At 46.3% G+C, this 15,826-nt stretch overlaps 1 protein-coding gene across 1 annotated transcript; it reads left to right on the top strand.

Moving 5' to 3' along the window:
* The first annotated feature begins 3,863 nt into the window (after positions 1-3,863).
* LOC130870330 (ribonuclease P protein subunit p29-like) lies at positions 3,864-15,538 on the top strand. Its single transcript, XM_057763008.1, has 7 exons — positions 3,864-4,097; positions 7,200-7,252; positions 8,839-9,059; positions 10,109-10,186; positions 10,338-10,399; positions 11,885-11,986; positions 13,781-15,538. Exons 1-7 carry the CDS (start codon positions 4,091-4,093, stop codon positions 13,915-13,917), a joined length of 660 nt encoding a protein of 219 aa, XP_057618991.1. The 5' UTR covers positions 3,864-4,090; the 3' UTR covers positions 13,918-15,538.
* Positions 15,539-15,826: the final 288 nt, after the last annotated feature.

A 15,826-nucleotide genomic window follows, 5' to 3' on the forward strand; every position in this document is an offset into this window, starting at 1 on the left:
CCCAAGCCATTCACTGATTTTCAAATACTCATGTGTTTAATAATTGAAACTTACTCTTGATTTTCTATATGAAAAACATTCTTCAGTATTCAATATGGCAAGCTGAAGGTCTTAGGGCAGCAAGAAAAATAGTCTGCACACGTGCAGCAAAATGCTAGCTATAGAAACACAGCCTGGAGAGGGTGCGTGTAAACGGGGGTACACGCGTGTCAGGGCATGTGTGGAGGTCAGAGGTCACTCTCTGGAGTCAGTTCTTTTCTCTCCTGGTGGAATTTGGTGATGGAATTCAATGGTCAGATTTAGATGGTAAACACTTTACCTGCTGAGCCATCTCACCAATCCTACTTCAACTTTTCCATACTAAGTTGTTGGAGGTGGGTGGAGTCACCGTCATGTCACTGAACCGCAACTTCTCACAGAATTTTCAGATTCGCTTGTGGAAAAATATGTGCATATCCATGAGGCAAAGGTTACCACTCATTGCTATAAAGGGGAAAAATTAAAGTGTCACTTCTATAAGATGAATTTTTTTAAATAAGCAAAAACATTTCCTTACCCATTATGAAATCTTTCAGTGTATTTGTATATTTTTTTTTGTAGATTTGGTGTCATTTACTATTTTTTCATAACCCTCCTAAACATTGTGACTATCTAACCTGTAAGGTGACCCTACTACAGCTGTTCTTTAAGAACACCTCACCTGAGAACATCCTCTAAAAATACAGATTTCTGGGCCGCGAGATGGCTCCGGGGTTAAGATATCTTGCTGCTCACCCAGAGGTCCCAGCACCCACAGCGGGTGGCTCCAAACCACGTGTAACTCCAGATCCAGTGGAACTCTCCTCTAGCCTCTGTGAGAACTGGCACAGGTACAGTGAACACACATGTGCACATTGTGTACACACACACATGCATGCACACCACACACACACAAACATGCAAACTTGTTTTGCTTTTGAGACAGGGTTTCTCTGGCAAATTTTTTAAAACCTTTCTAAAAACAGATTCTAGGCACTCATCTGCTAGGCAACTCTCCTAAGAGACGTCTAGGAATCAGAATTTTTGAAGCCTTTCATTTGTTTGCTTTTTCAAACAGGGTCCTGCTGTGTATGCTAAGAGGGTCTCAAACTCTATCTTCCTGGCCCAGCTTTCTGTGTGCTAGGATTATAGATGTGCACTCTATCACCCACGTGATAAATTTAATTTACCAAATAAATCAGCACATATTTCATTTGCTCAGCCCATCACTGTCAAATATTGTTCTGAGATTTTGCTATCATAAAGAATAATCACAAGAATGCTAATAGGTATCTCTTGTCATGAACTGTTTTCTGAAGATGATAAAGTGGGGGCATCTCCTTCTTAAAGAGCAAATATTTAGTAAGCAGACAACTGTGGTCACTGTTGCTCTGGGGAACTCACCACCCTACTGTAATCTGAGTATCACAGGGAACATTGGCAGATATCCAAAGCTATGCTGGTTATCTGGAAAGAGTTCATTAAGTGATTTCTAATAAATGGGCTAAAGAGAGGGCTCAGCAGCTAAGAGCACCTGCTATTCTTCCCAAGGATCAGGGGTCAATGCACATGGAACACACAAAGGGTTACAACTGTCTGTGTTAAGTCCACCTCCAGAGAATCTGGCTCCCTCTTCTGGCCTCTAAAGGCACTGCACACACACAGTGTACATAGCTACATAAAGACAAAAGACTATAAAATAGAGCCAGGCATGGTAGTACACGCCTCTAATCCCAGCACTTGAGAGGCAGGCAAGATGATCTCTGCAAGTTTCAGACCAGCTTAGTCTACAAAGTGAGTTACAGGACAGCTAGGGCTGTTACACAGAGAAACCCTGTCTTGGAAACCCAAAAAGAAAAATCAACCACTCACAAAATAAAAATAGTTCTTTTAAAAATAGAAACTCCTAAGAACCTTTGCCTTTGTCACTATGTCCACAGAAGTCATATACGACCCATAAAATGAATGCTGTTTTTGTTATCTAACCCAATCTCACCCCTACAGCTCTAGGAATCAAACTCAGGGTCTCATTGTACAAAGTGCTCTACCACTGAGCTACACACCTAGTCCACTGTTGTCTTGTGTTTCTCTAAGTTCATAACTGTGAGGGGGAAGAGTTTAGTGGTACACAGTCTAAGTTAGGTCCTGGGTTGATCCTAAGCATCAATAATTAATTAACTCTTTAAAGAAAAGAAAACCAAAAGTTCACATATAATATTCTAATTATATCATAGTAACTATAGCAACATCATTTGCTTGAAAAACATCACTACAATTTTAAATGTCTCATCACAAAAACAATTATATGAGGGTATTGGGTTAATTAGTCTGATTTAGCTATTCTTCACAATATATAAATTTGAAAGTGTCATTTTAAATGTCATAAATATATATAATTTTTGTCAAGTAATCTTTTAAAATGGTTTAATCCCAGCACTCTTGGGACTGAAGCAGGTAGAGTTTGTGGCCAGTTTGATCTACATAGCTAGTTCCAGGACAGTCAGGCCTACAAAGACCCAGTCACAAAAAGAAATCAAGTGGTACAATATTGAGTTCACATGTTGAGTCCCCGAGGGCACTTTCTCTACACAGTCTTATAGATGCTAAACTAGTCGCAGGCCTTTGCGAATGCCACACATTTGGTGTCCACCCTGTTGCTGCCAGGCTGGCCTCAAGCTCTAAACCATACTGTGTTAGCATGTCCTATACTGCTTAGATCAAAAGGGCAACAATTATCACCCAAAGAGATACAAAGCCTATGTTTCTTAAACAAGGATGTGGTGGTGTTTGCCCAAGTTTCTCTGAAAATTCTTTGTCCTTCTTTAAAAGGAGGTTGCACAGTACTCAGTATCAAAAATCACTGACTAAAGAGAGTACAGGGACAATAACTCTGCTTTCTCTCACCCACCATCCAAGTTAGAGGCAGCACTCATGAGAAGTTAAGGGCAGTGTCTGGACAGAACCCAGACAACCTGAGAAGGCTGGGCTGGGCCTCTGTGTCCCAGATCTCTAGCCATGAGGATTACTTTTTGTCTTTATCGTACCGACAGAAATTATGCTCCCAGTCTCAAGAACGCTGTATGGGTTAGAGGCAGTCAGAGAGGCAGGGAAATTCTAATGCTCCAGGAGCTGAGACAGGACTATGACACTTCCATCCTCAGTCTGGGCTACATAGCAAGTATCTGGGCTCCACAGGGAGACTTTTGTCTTCATAGGGGAAAATTAATTTTAAAAAGCACGCGTTCTGAGAGCAAAAGCAGATAAAGCTACTCTCCTTCTTTACTCATAGAAAAGAGACCTTTAAACGGGTTCATAAAACTTAGTACTTAGTAGCTGAGACAGAAGGAAATTCCCGGACACCGTTACAAGACGGGAGTGTATCTGTGAGGGAATTCTAGACCAGCTAGGTCACAAGAGCCCCTTACTAAACAAACAGTTGGCGGTGGTTCACGCAGAGGCAGGCAGATGTCTAAGTCTTAGGGCACCAGGTCTACGATGAGTTCCAGGGCGGCCCGGGCTGTTACACAGAGAAACCCTGTCTCAAACACGCTAAAGGAATCCTAAGACCTCACTACAGCCATTACCTCCACTATTTCAGACTCATTTCCGACCTCTCTGTCCTCAATCTCCCTTGCGCCTCCTCCATGACAGCTTGCCTCGCTATACTTCATTAATTCTGACCCGTGACCCGACTCTTCCAACCGGTGAGAGACTCAAACGAAAGATGGCACAAAAATCAGACTCCACCGGCACAGAAGGGGCGGTTAGCTCGCCCCTCCCTTGGCCGCGGAGCTAAACCTAAGGCGCAGGTACCGCCAGACGCCGACGCGCGTTGATGACGTCACGCAAGGCGCCATCTACGAAATCTGGTCGCAGTCCACTGTTGCCCGCTGGAGCAAGTCTGTTTGTGTACTGTGCCTACGTTGTTTCGTGGGCACAACGGGTTTTTCTAGCGGAAATTTAGACAAGAAAGAGTCCTGGTGATTGAAAGCTGCAGAACAAAACGAAGAAAAAGAAAGAAGAGTGAGGCCCGAAGGAGACGTCATCAGAGCGCTCCGGAAGTGGTCCGAAGATGAAGGGTAAGCGGGATGAGAGACATGAAATTGGGTACGGATCACAGTATAGAGAGGGTCGGGACTGGAAGATGAATCAGGGATACCTGTCCCAAAGAGTCCCAGGGCAATATCCAGGGAATTGACTCAGCACACAAAAGAAATTGAGGCCCAAAGTGTGAATCGGCCCGACCTTGTCTCTAAGCTAGGAATAGATGTCACGATCGAGTGTGTGTTCTCCCCCGGGAAACTGGAAGAGGTGGAGCTAAGGCCTTGGCCAGAACTAGGCACTACCTGCCCTGATAACTGTGGCCAAGTGCCTGCTCCCCTCTACAGCCTGGTTTTTCACGCTTCGTCGTGTAAAAAGCTTCCTAGGCCCAATATCTCAAACCTAAGGTATAGGTATTTGATCAGAACACAGATGTGTCAGGAAGGGGAAGCAAGCACTGGAGCACTATTAGAGGGGAGAGTGGATACGATCAAGATGATTCACACTCCTGCCATGTCCTGTTATCAGAGATCGCGTGCCTTGGCATATCTCGACTTCAGTATTATTATGTGCATAGAGAAATTCCCAGGAATCCACAAGGATGACCCCAGCTAAGACCCTGAGCGATAGTGGAGAGGATGCCTGAACTGGCCTTGCCCTGTAGTCAGATTGATGACTATCTTAAATGTCATCATAGAACCTTCATCCAGCAACTTATGGAAGCAGATGCAGAGATCCACAATGAAGCACTGGGCTGAGCTCCCAATGTCCAGTTGAAGGGAGGGAAAGCGATAATATGAGCAAAGGGGTCAAGACCGTGGTGAGGATACCCACTGAAACAGCTTACCTGAGCTAATGGGAGCTCACCGACTCCAGCCTGACAGAGAGGGAACCAGCATCGGACCAAACTAGGCCCTCTAGTTTATAGTGACAGCTGTGTGACTGGGCAGACTGGGGCCACTGGCAGTGAGACCAGGATGTGTCCCTACTGCTTGTACTGGCTTCTTGGAACCCATTCTCTTTGGAGGGATACCTTGCTCAGTCTAGATGTAGTGGGGAGAGCCTTGGTCTTGCTAGACTTTGGTGGACTTCACGTGGGAAGTCTTCCCCCTCTCTGAGGAGTGGATGGGGGTAGGGTGGGGGAGAAGGTGAAGCGAACGGGAGGAGGGGAGGGAATAGGAGCTGGGATTGGTATATAAAATATGAAGAGATGGGTTTTTTAAAAAAAGATAATTTTTAAAAATATGTGCATATGAAAAACCCAGATAAATCCAGACCCCTCTAGCAGGAAAAATAGAGCCAAAAATCTAGGTTAGCCAGTTCGGTGACTTCTTCAGGAACTAGCTAAAGATAAAGTTAGATTATAATCTTGAGAATAATCTTGAGAAACAGGGAGTTACCCTCATGATTATCACTGGTATTTTCGGAATTTTTCAATGATCACTGGTATTTTCAGAATTTTCCAATGATGCCCTCCCTACCCCCTTTGGATTACTGGGTTCTGGTTTCTTCCCTTAAATACCCCTTCCCCCAGCTACTCGGGGTCAAACTTTCTACCCCTGCATGGGAAATGAGTTTCGGCCCCAGTGCACTGATTCCTGTCCTGTCGATAAACCTCGTGTGATTGCAGCAAGGACAGTCTCTCGTGAGTTCCTGGGGGTCATGTTATCCCAAGACTTGAGTGAGAGTCTCCCCACTCCGGAGGTCTTTCACATAGGAATAACTAAAATTGCTTAGAAGAATTAATGAGACTAAAGTAAATGTGTACACACACTTCTGAGTGTATTTATGGCCCTTTAAATCAACTGCTTGACAAGCAATGAGTATACCAGAGCTGTTACATGTGTACTGATGCAGAAAGACTTCCAGTCCTGATGATAGGCATCTGGCATAGGTAAAACAAAGTTATTCCTAGAGTCCCAGGCCCTGCACACTTTTCTTAGTAAACAAACTCAATCTGCAGTTCAAGGGAGAACCAGATTCTACATGTAAAACTGGTAACTACCTTGGTTTGTTTACTTGGGCAAACATGCACTCAGGGAAGCCCAAGAGAACAGAGATGGGTTTTTGTTTCTTTGTTTGTTTTATTGTTGCTATTGGGATAAGATCAGCTATGTAGTGGAACTCACAGTGTAAACTAGGCTGGCCTCTCCCTCTGAAGTGACAGGATTAACCATGTGTGTCACTACACTCACCTTAGAGATAAATGTATAGGGGGTCGTGTGAGCTACATTTTCTGGTCATTTGCTCTTTCTTATCCCATTTACTCCTGTACTCTGTCCCCCAGTGCCACCATGATGGTTTCCTCCAAACAAATAAGAAACAGGAGCATGGATGGTTAAAGGGATTTCAGCATCATGCTGGACATATTTAGAATTTGAAGAAAGACTGTTGTATTTTATCTTGTCAGGATTCTGAACTGTGAAAAATCTGTTTCGAACTTCTTGTAGTCAGCAAATTGTAGTGTTTCAACCAACCACACGCCCTAGCCATCAATGTCACCTCACCTTTAGAGTCCTCACTATTTAGTGAGCACTGCCCACGCGTAATTATGACTCTTATTTTAAGTGTGAACAACTCTAGAGTGCTCCAGTGAGGACTTCTTCTGTACAGGCAGAATCTGGAGTAGGAACTAAACCCATGCTTTAATAAGATACCAGTGATTCTTAAACACGTTAAGCTTTGAGAAGTGTTCTTTTTAAACCTCATCCTGGAAATTTCTAGGACAAATCCGGCCAGAGGAAGAAGTATGTCTATTATCCCAGCAACTAGCACTGGGAGCCTGAGACAGGAGTGTTGGGGGTTTAAGGCCACTGTGGGCTCCATAGCAATTTCTAAGCCAGCCTAGGATACAAAATGAGGCCTTGTCTTTAAGTAATGTGTAACTAAGCAGCGTTCAGTAGGGCCAGGTCTTGGATCCAAGGTGAAGCACTTGCCTGACATGCATAAAACGCCACTGAGTTTAACCCCCCAACACTGCAGAGTAAAACAGGAGGAGCATCCAAGAATGCTTTGCCTTTTCATACTAACTCAGTATTCCTTCTCTAAATAAGTGTAGTTATTGTCAGAGTTAGAAAAGCCTTGGGTATTATACTCATTCCTAACAGAAGTAATCGTCTATTTTTGTGTTTGTCCCCCAGCTGTGATTTACCGTGCATTTCCTCACAAAGAAGCCAGAGAGCACGATGTGCAGGTACAGTCGTTCAGAGGTGGCTGGGAGCAGTAGACTTGACAGCAGAGCAGGCTCACTGTCTTCTTAGACTGATCTAGCTGTTCTTTCCCATGGATTACTCATCTGCACAGGTCGTACTTTAGGCCAAATCAAGGTCTTTTTGGTTGGTGTCTTCATGTTCCAGGCTCCTTTCTTAGGGTACCAGAGTCAGCTCTTAATTTCATGTCCTCTCCCGCTCTGTAGGGAGCGACAGACAGCCTGTGCCTACCAGAAACCTGTCTTGATCTTGCTTCTGTGCCCCAATCAGTGCTCAGCCCATTCCATAAGTGGATGTTACAGATTCTGTCTGGATGCTTCACAGGCTTTGTCAATTGGGCAGAAGCTTCACCTGTGGCTCATATCCTGCCAGGTTGGGTGGGACACGCCTTTAATCCCAGCACTTGGACGCAGTGGCAAGCAGCTCTCTGAGTTCAAGGACAACCAGAGCTACACAGAAATCCTGTCTCAGAGAGAGAGGGAGAGAGAGAATATCCTTTAAATCAAGATGTTAAAAGGCCAGTTAACCTTTAATTGTATTTCCCCATGAAAGAGAGACCACGTATGTATTTAAAAGAACCAAATTGTCCTGCTATTGATGATGAATTGTTTAGCCAGCCCTGACTTGAACTACCTCAAAGATTATGTATTCTGTCTTTTCACCTCCTGCATTAGCACAAAGAGGGTATCATTTACTATTGATGTGTTAACCTAAAGCTGGCAGTTAACCTCAGACTTGTTTTTACTGTCTGGTGATGCAAAAAGAACGCAGCAAATGGCCCAGCCAAGAGGTAGGTGCTCAGGAAAGAGCACTGCCCAGAGCTGCAGCAGGTGAAGGCCCAGTGAGGTACCTGCCGGCCAATGTAGAGTAGACTGTTGCTGCCCCAGCCTGAGAGGTGGGAAACTAGCGTGCTTCAGGACTGATGCAGCTGTGAAACAGTCTCACCCAGCCTTCCCCAGGAGTCCATGTAACTCTGTATATGTCCTGTGGTTGAGAGTGAGTGTGCCCGAGATGCACTTCACACTTTCTGCCTCAAAGTGGGACTGCAGCAGACCTCTCCAAGGGCAGCCACATGGAGTCCACAAGGCTGAAAGCAAGGGAAGAGGACTGTGCTGCTCGCTGTCAGAATTCCTCCTCCTTGACCTGTCTGCAACCCCCAGGCAGTTTTCCCTAATACTGAAATGGCTCATTTCCCTAACAACCCCAGTTCTCTTCCACTTCAAGCTAGTCTGTGGTCATGACTTATTAAATAACCTGTGTAGTTCATTTCTCAAGCTTCCTTCCCCACAAGGATTAGAGAAGGTTTGCATTACAAAGGATTTTGAATGCTCAGTAGAGTAACCTCAAGGAAGCAGGACTGGTCAGCGTTTGACCTGGCTGCAGTGTGGGGCGGTGTCACAGTTAGCATATGAGTGTGACTTTTACATCTAGGTAGTTGTGTGTAGAAAACACTTGGCAGACAGGAGATGTGTGAGCCTAGCTCAGCAGAAATGGTGGCTCTCAGGAACGGGATGAGTGCCCTGGTGTCTGAGAGCAGAATGGTGAACCACGCCACCATGTCTCTGAGCAGGAGCTGGGAACCCAACGGGCTGAGGCCTTTGTGAGGGCCTTCCTGAAGCGGACCATCCCGCACTTGAGCCAGCAAGACTGTGAGAGCCATCTGCAGCGCAAGGCTGTGGTCTTGGAATACTTCACTCGCCAGAAGCCAAAGCAGAAGAAGAAATCCAAAGGCCTCTCTTCCAAACAGAGGAGAGACATGAGGCTCTTTGACATTAGCCCAGAGCAACAGAGGTACGCCAGTCTTTCCATGGTCTTGCCACTCGCCATTGCCTAGCCTTCCTGGGAGGGCTCTGGACTGGGGATTCCAGGGATTCCCTGGACAGCTCTGCCCCTTTAGTCTCAGGGGCTTCTCTGCCATCTACCACAAGGGGGCAGCGTCCCTCTACCAATTTTCTTACGTCATGGCTTGGCCTCTAAAAGGCATTGGTCAGACTGAGGACTTTTCATCATTTACCTTCTCTCCTAGCCTCACTAAGTGTCTCCATTGCCCATAGCAACAGGCTGATATTCTTTAATATGTGCTTTCCTATGCCTTTAACATCGCTGGACAGAATCACCCACTCAAAGGTTGCTACCAAGAAGAGGTCCTGCCTTCGTATTTCAGAAGTTTCTGAAAGGAATGTGTCACTGTTTTGTGGAAGGATGTCTCCCTTGAGATGGTTCTGAGTTTGTGTTTAGAGCCACTATGTTTAGGCTTTGTATAACACTCCATAGGCACGCAGCCTTTCTTGTCCCAGAAGGCAAGAGAGTGTCGCTTTGCACTGGGGCTGCCTCCCTGGAGTCCTTGCGGGAAGTGCCTGTTTCAGATTCGAGCCTGGTGTTCTTGACTCTGATCCTGGCTTGGTATGAATGGGCACCAAGACAAATGATAACGCCAGAGAAAAGCTCTTGGTCCTTTACCCTCCCTTCCAAATGATCCTGCCACCTTACACAAGACCCTGCCTGGCAACCTGTACCTGGGTTGTTATGGCTGAGGCTACATCACCACCTTCAGATGCTCTCCTGCTCTGAGCCAGGCGCTCCTCCATCATGCCCACAACTGGCCAAGAGGAAAGGCATCAAGGCAAAAGGCCCCTCTTCCCTTCTCGAAAGCAGAAATTTAGCCCTGAAAAGGTTCTGCCAGAGAAGAAATTGAGGTTCAAGGAGGGGAGTGCACTTGGCCTTGGTCACATTGTTGTCAGGGCACCTAGGGTGTTCCCTCGTGCTTACTCTCGGCCTTGAGCCCAGCTCGGGTTTGCCGAACACTGGAAATCCCAAGCTTGTGTTTCTGACTCTGACAGATACAGTCTCTTCCTCCCTCTGCATGAACTCTGGAAGCAGTACATCCGTGACCTGTGCAACGGGCTCAAGCCAGACACGTGAGTTTTATTTTTGACACCTGCCATGGGATTAGATCCCAAGTCTTACGTGCACTAGAGACGCAGCCTGGGAAACCAGCTGGCTGTGGGCGTTTGTGATCCTGTTTGCTTTGTTACCAGCTCTTCTTTGTGGGCTCTCTTGACGTCCTAGGCAGCCGCAGATGATTCAAGCGAAGCTCCTGAAGGCGGATCTTCACGGTGCTATTATTTCAGGTAATTTCTGTGAGAGCATGTGGTCGTCTGGAGACTGTTACTCAGTGGCGGTACTCAGCCTGGCATCTGTCACTTGGCATCCTGAGGTTTCTCTAAGTTACAGGCAGTGAGGCTCTAAGCTGGTTGTGACGTGACCCATGCTGGGACTTGTTAAACACACAAGTGGTGTCTGCACCCATCAGCTCACACTGTTGTCACCTCGCCTCTAGTGCAGACTCTGGGGGACAGATCCCCCTTCATGTTTCCAGGGTGCCATCACCAGTGCAGACTTTTCCCATGATTGCCAGACTCATTCACCCCATGGCACCCAACAGCTACTTGGACAGCCAGGAGGGGCCTCAAAGTACCTAACACAGAGCCCTTGGTCTCCCCTGAGGTCAGCTCTCTGATTATGACACATCTCCATATCCAGTTTGTTCAGGCTAGAGACCTAGAAGTACATACACATTACATTACCTCTTTCCTAATTCTGCACCTCAGGTCGATTAACACACCTAGTTCCTGAATCTGACCTACCTCTAACTCCCTCAAGCTGCTGTGGAAGCTTCTCTCACCCTCCCCCATCTCAAATACTGTTTTATTCCCACATACACACCAGATCAGATACACAGAATGAAGGCTGTCATCGGACATCAGACTCCTGACTGCTGTTTGCCTGTCCTAAGCCTCCAGCAGCTTCCCATCCAGTCAGAGTAAAAATCTACAGTGTCCTTTGGCTGCCCTCTGAGTGACTTGCACACCTGGTGCCTTTGCTTGGGTCCTTCTCTCGACAAGGGGGCTCTGAAGGTTCATGCATTGACTCCTGCTGTAACTCAGGCCCCTCTCCTGATGTCACTTCCTGAGAGTCTACCACCACTAAGGCTTCCCCTCCACTCTCATTGTGCTGTTCTTATTTTCCTCATAGCCGTTATCAGTATCAAGAAATAGAATAGCCCGTGCTGTCTATCACTGTCCTCCATGAGAGCTTCAGCACACAGGAGCAAGATACAGGCCATCACGTTCAGTGTCCTGTCCCAGCACTGACCTAGCACACTAAGCACATAGCTCCAAATGCTGATTACATGGAGGAGGCAGTGCCCTGCCAGTGAGGTGACTTACCTGTCACTTCTGGGCAGCTCTGTAGGACTGCATTCAAGGAAATGTTCAGGAGAGTCAAAAGTGAATGATGGATGTCCTGCCCATGGCACTTGCTCCATCAAAGCAACACGACTGGACTTAGTTCTTTCTGTGTATGGCCTCTTGGCTCCAGAACCCTGCATAAAACCCAAAGGATACCTGAGAACAGCCCAGAGATTGCAAAGCCCAGGACAAAGAGTTGGGAGATCCTGGACTCTTGCTGGTTTGGTCATTGCCCAGCTACAGAGCCACTATGCTCTGGGCCTTCTCTTCCTCAGCTTAGAAGGGCCAGGCTCCTAGTCTCTGAGACCAAGCTGTGACTGCTGGCACTACCCAGGCCTTACCCTCATCAGCTTTTCTCCTTTGCAGTGATGAAATCCAAGTGCCCCTCCTATGTGGGGGTCACAGGAATCCTCCTGCAGGAGACCAAGCATGTCTTCAAGATAATCACCAAAGAAGACCGACTGAAAGGTGTGTGCTGTGTCCTTAGGGTATGAGAGAGAGAGAGAGCCTTATCCTTTCCTTGAGGCTTTCAGGTTCTACTTGACTATGGAGTCAGTCTGCAGGTGCTTGCTATGTTATGAACTGCAGAGAGAGGCCCCTGCCCCTATGGCTACCAAGAGACATAATGAACACAGTCAGCAACCTGTCCATAGACAGGACAGAAGAACTGCTTATCTGGGTCTTTGGCACTCATCTATTTGAGGTTTCTATTTGCTAAGGTCACCACCTCTCAAATGAATAACTAAAAGGCAGAAGGAACCAAAACAGCCTGCCACTGGAGTTCTGAAAACTGTGCCCTTGATGGAGACACTCTTGAGTTTTAGCATTGTTGGGAGGAGAGAGGCACTTGTTCATCCCTGGCCACTTAGCCCTGAAATAATCACACAGAAACTATATTATTTAAATCACTGTTTGGCCCACTAGCTCTAGCTTCTTATTGGCTAATTCTTACATATTAATTTAACCCATTTCTCTTAATCTGTGTATTGCCACAAGGCTGTGGCTTACTGGGTAAAGTTCCCAGAGTTTGTCTCTGGCAGAGGCTCCATGGCTTCTCTGACTCATCCCTTCTTTCTCCCAGCATTCAGTTTAGTTTTCCCCACCTAGCTAAGTTCTGCCCTGCTGTAGGTCCAAAGCAGTTTTTCTATTCATTAATGGAAATCATAGCATACAGGGGAAATTCCACATCATAGCATGGCTATTGCCGCTCCAGCAGGTACTTTTGAATCTTCCAATACCCCAGTACCTGACCTTGCCCACAAATCCAAAGTTCAAACAACAGTTGAGGGGTTTGTACTCATTTCTGTTGATGTTAGAAATCAAGACCAAGACCTCTGTCAGCTAATCCTGGGCTCTACACCTGAGCTACACCCACAGCCCTGCTTCATTGTTTTTCCATTTTCCTGTATGTTCTTCTGCTCACTTTATAAGTCTAAGGAAGTAATGTAGAAGTTTGCCCACTCTGCACAAATCTAAGAACCAGTTCAAGACTGTGTGGGAAACTGGGTTTGGTAGTATGGGAGCCCTCAGTTCTGGGAATTAAGTTAATCAACTCCGAACCTGGAAGTTAGGCAGTGAGTTATATTTAGACTGTGAATCAAATAGCCCAGGTCTTTTTGGGTACTTCTGGCATGGGTCTCCTCATTGCTGTAGACTTTTTTAAAGACAGTCTTATATGCAGTCCTGGCTAGCTTGGAACTTGCTATGTAGACCAGGCTGGCCTTGAACTCTCAGATCTGCCTGCCTTTGTCTCCTAAGTGCTGGCAATAAAGGTGTGGCCATCACCTTAATAATGGTGTGGGAAGTCCTTCTGTATATGTGCTGCTTTTATTGGTTAATGAATAAAGAAGCTACTTGGGCCTATGACAGAGCAAAATAGAACAAGGCAGGAATTCCAAGCAGAAATAGAAAAGGCAGAGTCAGAGAGATGTCGTATAGCTGCCGAAGGAGACAGATGCCAGAACCTTACCGGTAAATCACGAGCCTCATGACAATAATAGAATTAATAGATTAATAGAAATGGGTTAATTTAAGATGTAAGAGTTACTTAGTAAGAAGCCTAAGCTATTGGCCAAGCAGTATTGCAATTAATATAGTTTCTGTGTGATTATTTTGGGTCTTGGCAGCTGGGAAATGAACAAGCAGCCTCCGACTACTTTAATACAATTTAAATGTAAGCATGCATGAATCATGCTCTCCATGAACATGAACGCACTGTCTATATTGTTCCTCATCCTTTTTCCTTTCTTCTTTTCCATTCAGTTATCCCCAAGCTAAATTGTGTGTTCACCGTAGAAATTGATGGCTTCATTTCCTACATTTATGGAAGCAACTTCCAGCTTCGGTCAAGTGAGAGATCTGCCAAGAAGTTCAAAGTAAAGGGAACAATTGACCTGTGAATTCTTTGCCACTGGTGACAGATGTTCCTGGCAGCTGAGAACTGGAAACACCTTAAATACCCACTTTTCCATGAAGCACTTTCTGGCTGTGGCCCGTCTCGACTCCAGGGAAAAAAAGAGTGACTGAAGAACATTGAACAACACAGGAGGAAGTCGGGGGTAGAGATTTGTCTCTCCAGGGAGGAAAGACTAGCAGAAAATACACCAGGACTAACCTTGGGTGATTTGAAGAAGGCGGCCATTGGGTTCTGTCTTCAATACATTCCTATGTTTCTGGAGCATTCTGTGGTGAATGAGTTCAGTTAATAATGATATATTTGGATATCTTAGTTCTATTTTAGCTGCTATATTTGTAACCTTTCTACTGTGTAAGACCAGATGAGGTCTTTCTGCACATGGCCATTGGAACTACAGGTCAAGACCAGCATTAAAAATGGCTGGGATCCAGCTACTCTGTGCCAGTATTAAGAAGGCCTTGTCATTGACACCTGGTTCAGAGGGGCCAGTTGCCCCTTGTTTGTAAGAGGTGTGTGACTGCTGGCCGGCTCAGAAACTGCCCTGGCAATGGTAGGTGACAGCACATCCAGCACTCACCCCAGGTCAGCAGTGGCGCTGGGGGGTCAGTGCTCGATGCCTCCCACTCAGACTGCACTGGATGGAAGAGGAATGAGTGACCCTGATGGTCTTTATATGACAGAAAAACAGAAAACCTACTCCCTCTCAGAAACCAAAGTGCAAGCCCAAATCCCAGAGATTATCTAGACCCTGGTTCTGTCAACATCATCTAGACATTCCTCATGGCCCTGCCCCGGCCCACCTGGCCCCCGTGTTATCACCACCCAGGTTCAGGGCACACATGACCTCTCAGCCTGAAAATGATCATTGTCCGAGGTCTTAGGGACTGGTAAAGAAAGGCTAAGATCTGAACCAGAAGAGCTGGCTCCAGAGTCAAGTTCTTCCCAGGAGGACAGTCACAGGGGGGTGAGAGAGACTGCTAAGAGTGTGTGTATGTTCCTTATTTACCCAGCGCTCTACCAAGGAACTCTCCTGTGTAGAGTGACTGCTGTTCTAGCTGGCTGAAAGTGCGCAGGTGCTGCACCTTCAGAGCAGACCTGTTCAGCCCCACCCTCTGTGATGCAAGGGGCGCACTATGTTGCATAAACACGGTTGCTTCCCAGAAAAGCTGCTGGTGCCACTTGCCAAGTGAAGCATGTTACTGCTGCCCCAACTCAAGTGTCCATTGACTAGCTAAGGACATTCTCTCTCAAGGGAGACAATGTAATGCTCACCTGCCATAGAGTCTCTGCTCTTCACCTTGTCTGGGATGTGTTGCTGTTATCTCCCTGACCTCCCCAGGGGACCAAGGTCCCCAGCATCCTCCCAGATACTGGTCCTGAGGAAAGTGCACTTGGTATTACATACAGCATGACTATCCAAGTCCCCACAACTTCATGGAGAGGGGTATGATACTGGCACTTGTGACTGTCTCCAAGGAATAGGACTGTGGTAGAAATGAGATTTGGGGTGTACAGAGTCACATGACAACTCTGTTGAATGTAAACCATGCACTACAGAAACATGAGCACCATGCAGAGTGCTGAAGAAGCCAATGGGAAGAACAGTTGGCACCTCAATAAAGAGCTCAGGCTGCTGTCGAAATTGGTTTCTGCTAAGGCTTCCTCCTGACTGGTCAACAGCCACCTCTCTGTGCGTATGGTCTGTCCTCAAGAGGGAGCTCTACTGTGCCTCTTATGATGGTGTGATGAGAAGAGATGATAACACCTCATCTATGACCCGTTTATCCTTCGTCACCTCATAAAGATCCTATCTCCAAACAGTCGTGTTGGAGGTTAGAGCTTCAACACAGGAATTTGAGGGTAGTTAGTAATGACTGTGAAATGTTCCTAAT

This window comes from Chionomys nivalis, chromosome 2, assembly GCF_950005125.1.
Source record: "Chionomys nivalis chromosome 2, mChiNiv1.1, whole genome shotgun sequence".
NCBI lineage: Eukaryota > Metazoa > Chordata > Mammalia > Rodentia > Cricetidae > Chionomys > Chionomys nivalis.

Excerpts from the sequence above, each read along its gene's own strand:
- LOC130870330 (XM_057763008.1), top strand. Across the intron at positions 9,060-10,108 it reads ATTAGCCCAGAGCAACAGAG|ATACAGTCTCTTCCTCCCTC; the intron begins GTACGCCAGTCT and ends TGACTCTGACAG. Across the intron at positions 10,187-10,337 it reads AACGGGCTCAAGCCAGACAC|GCAGCCGCAGATGATTCAAG; the intron begins GTGAGTTTTATT and ends TTGACGTCCTAG.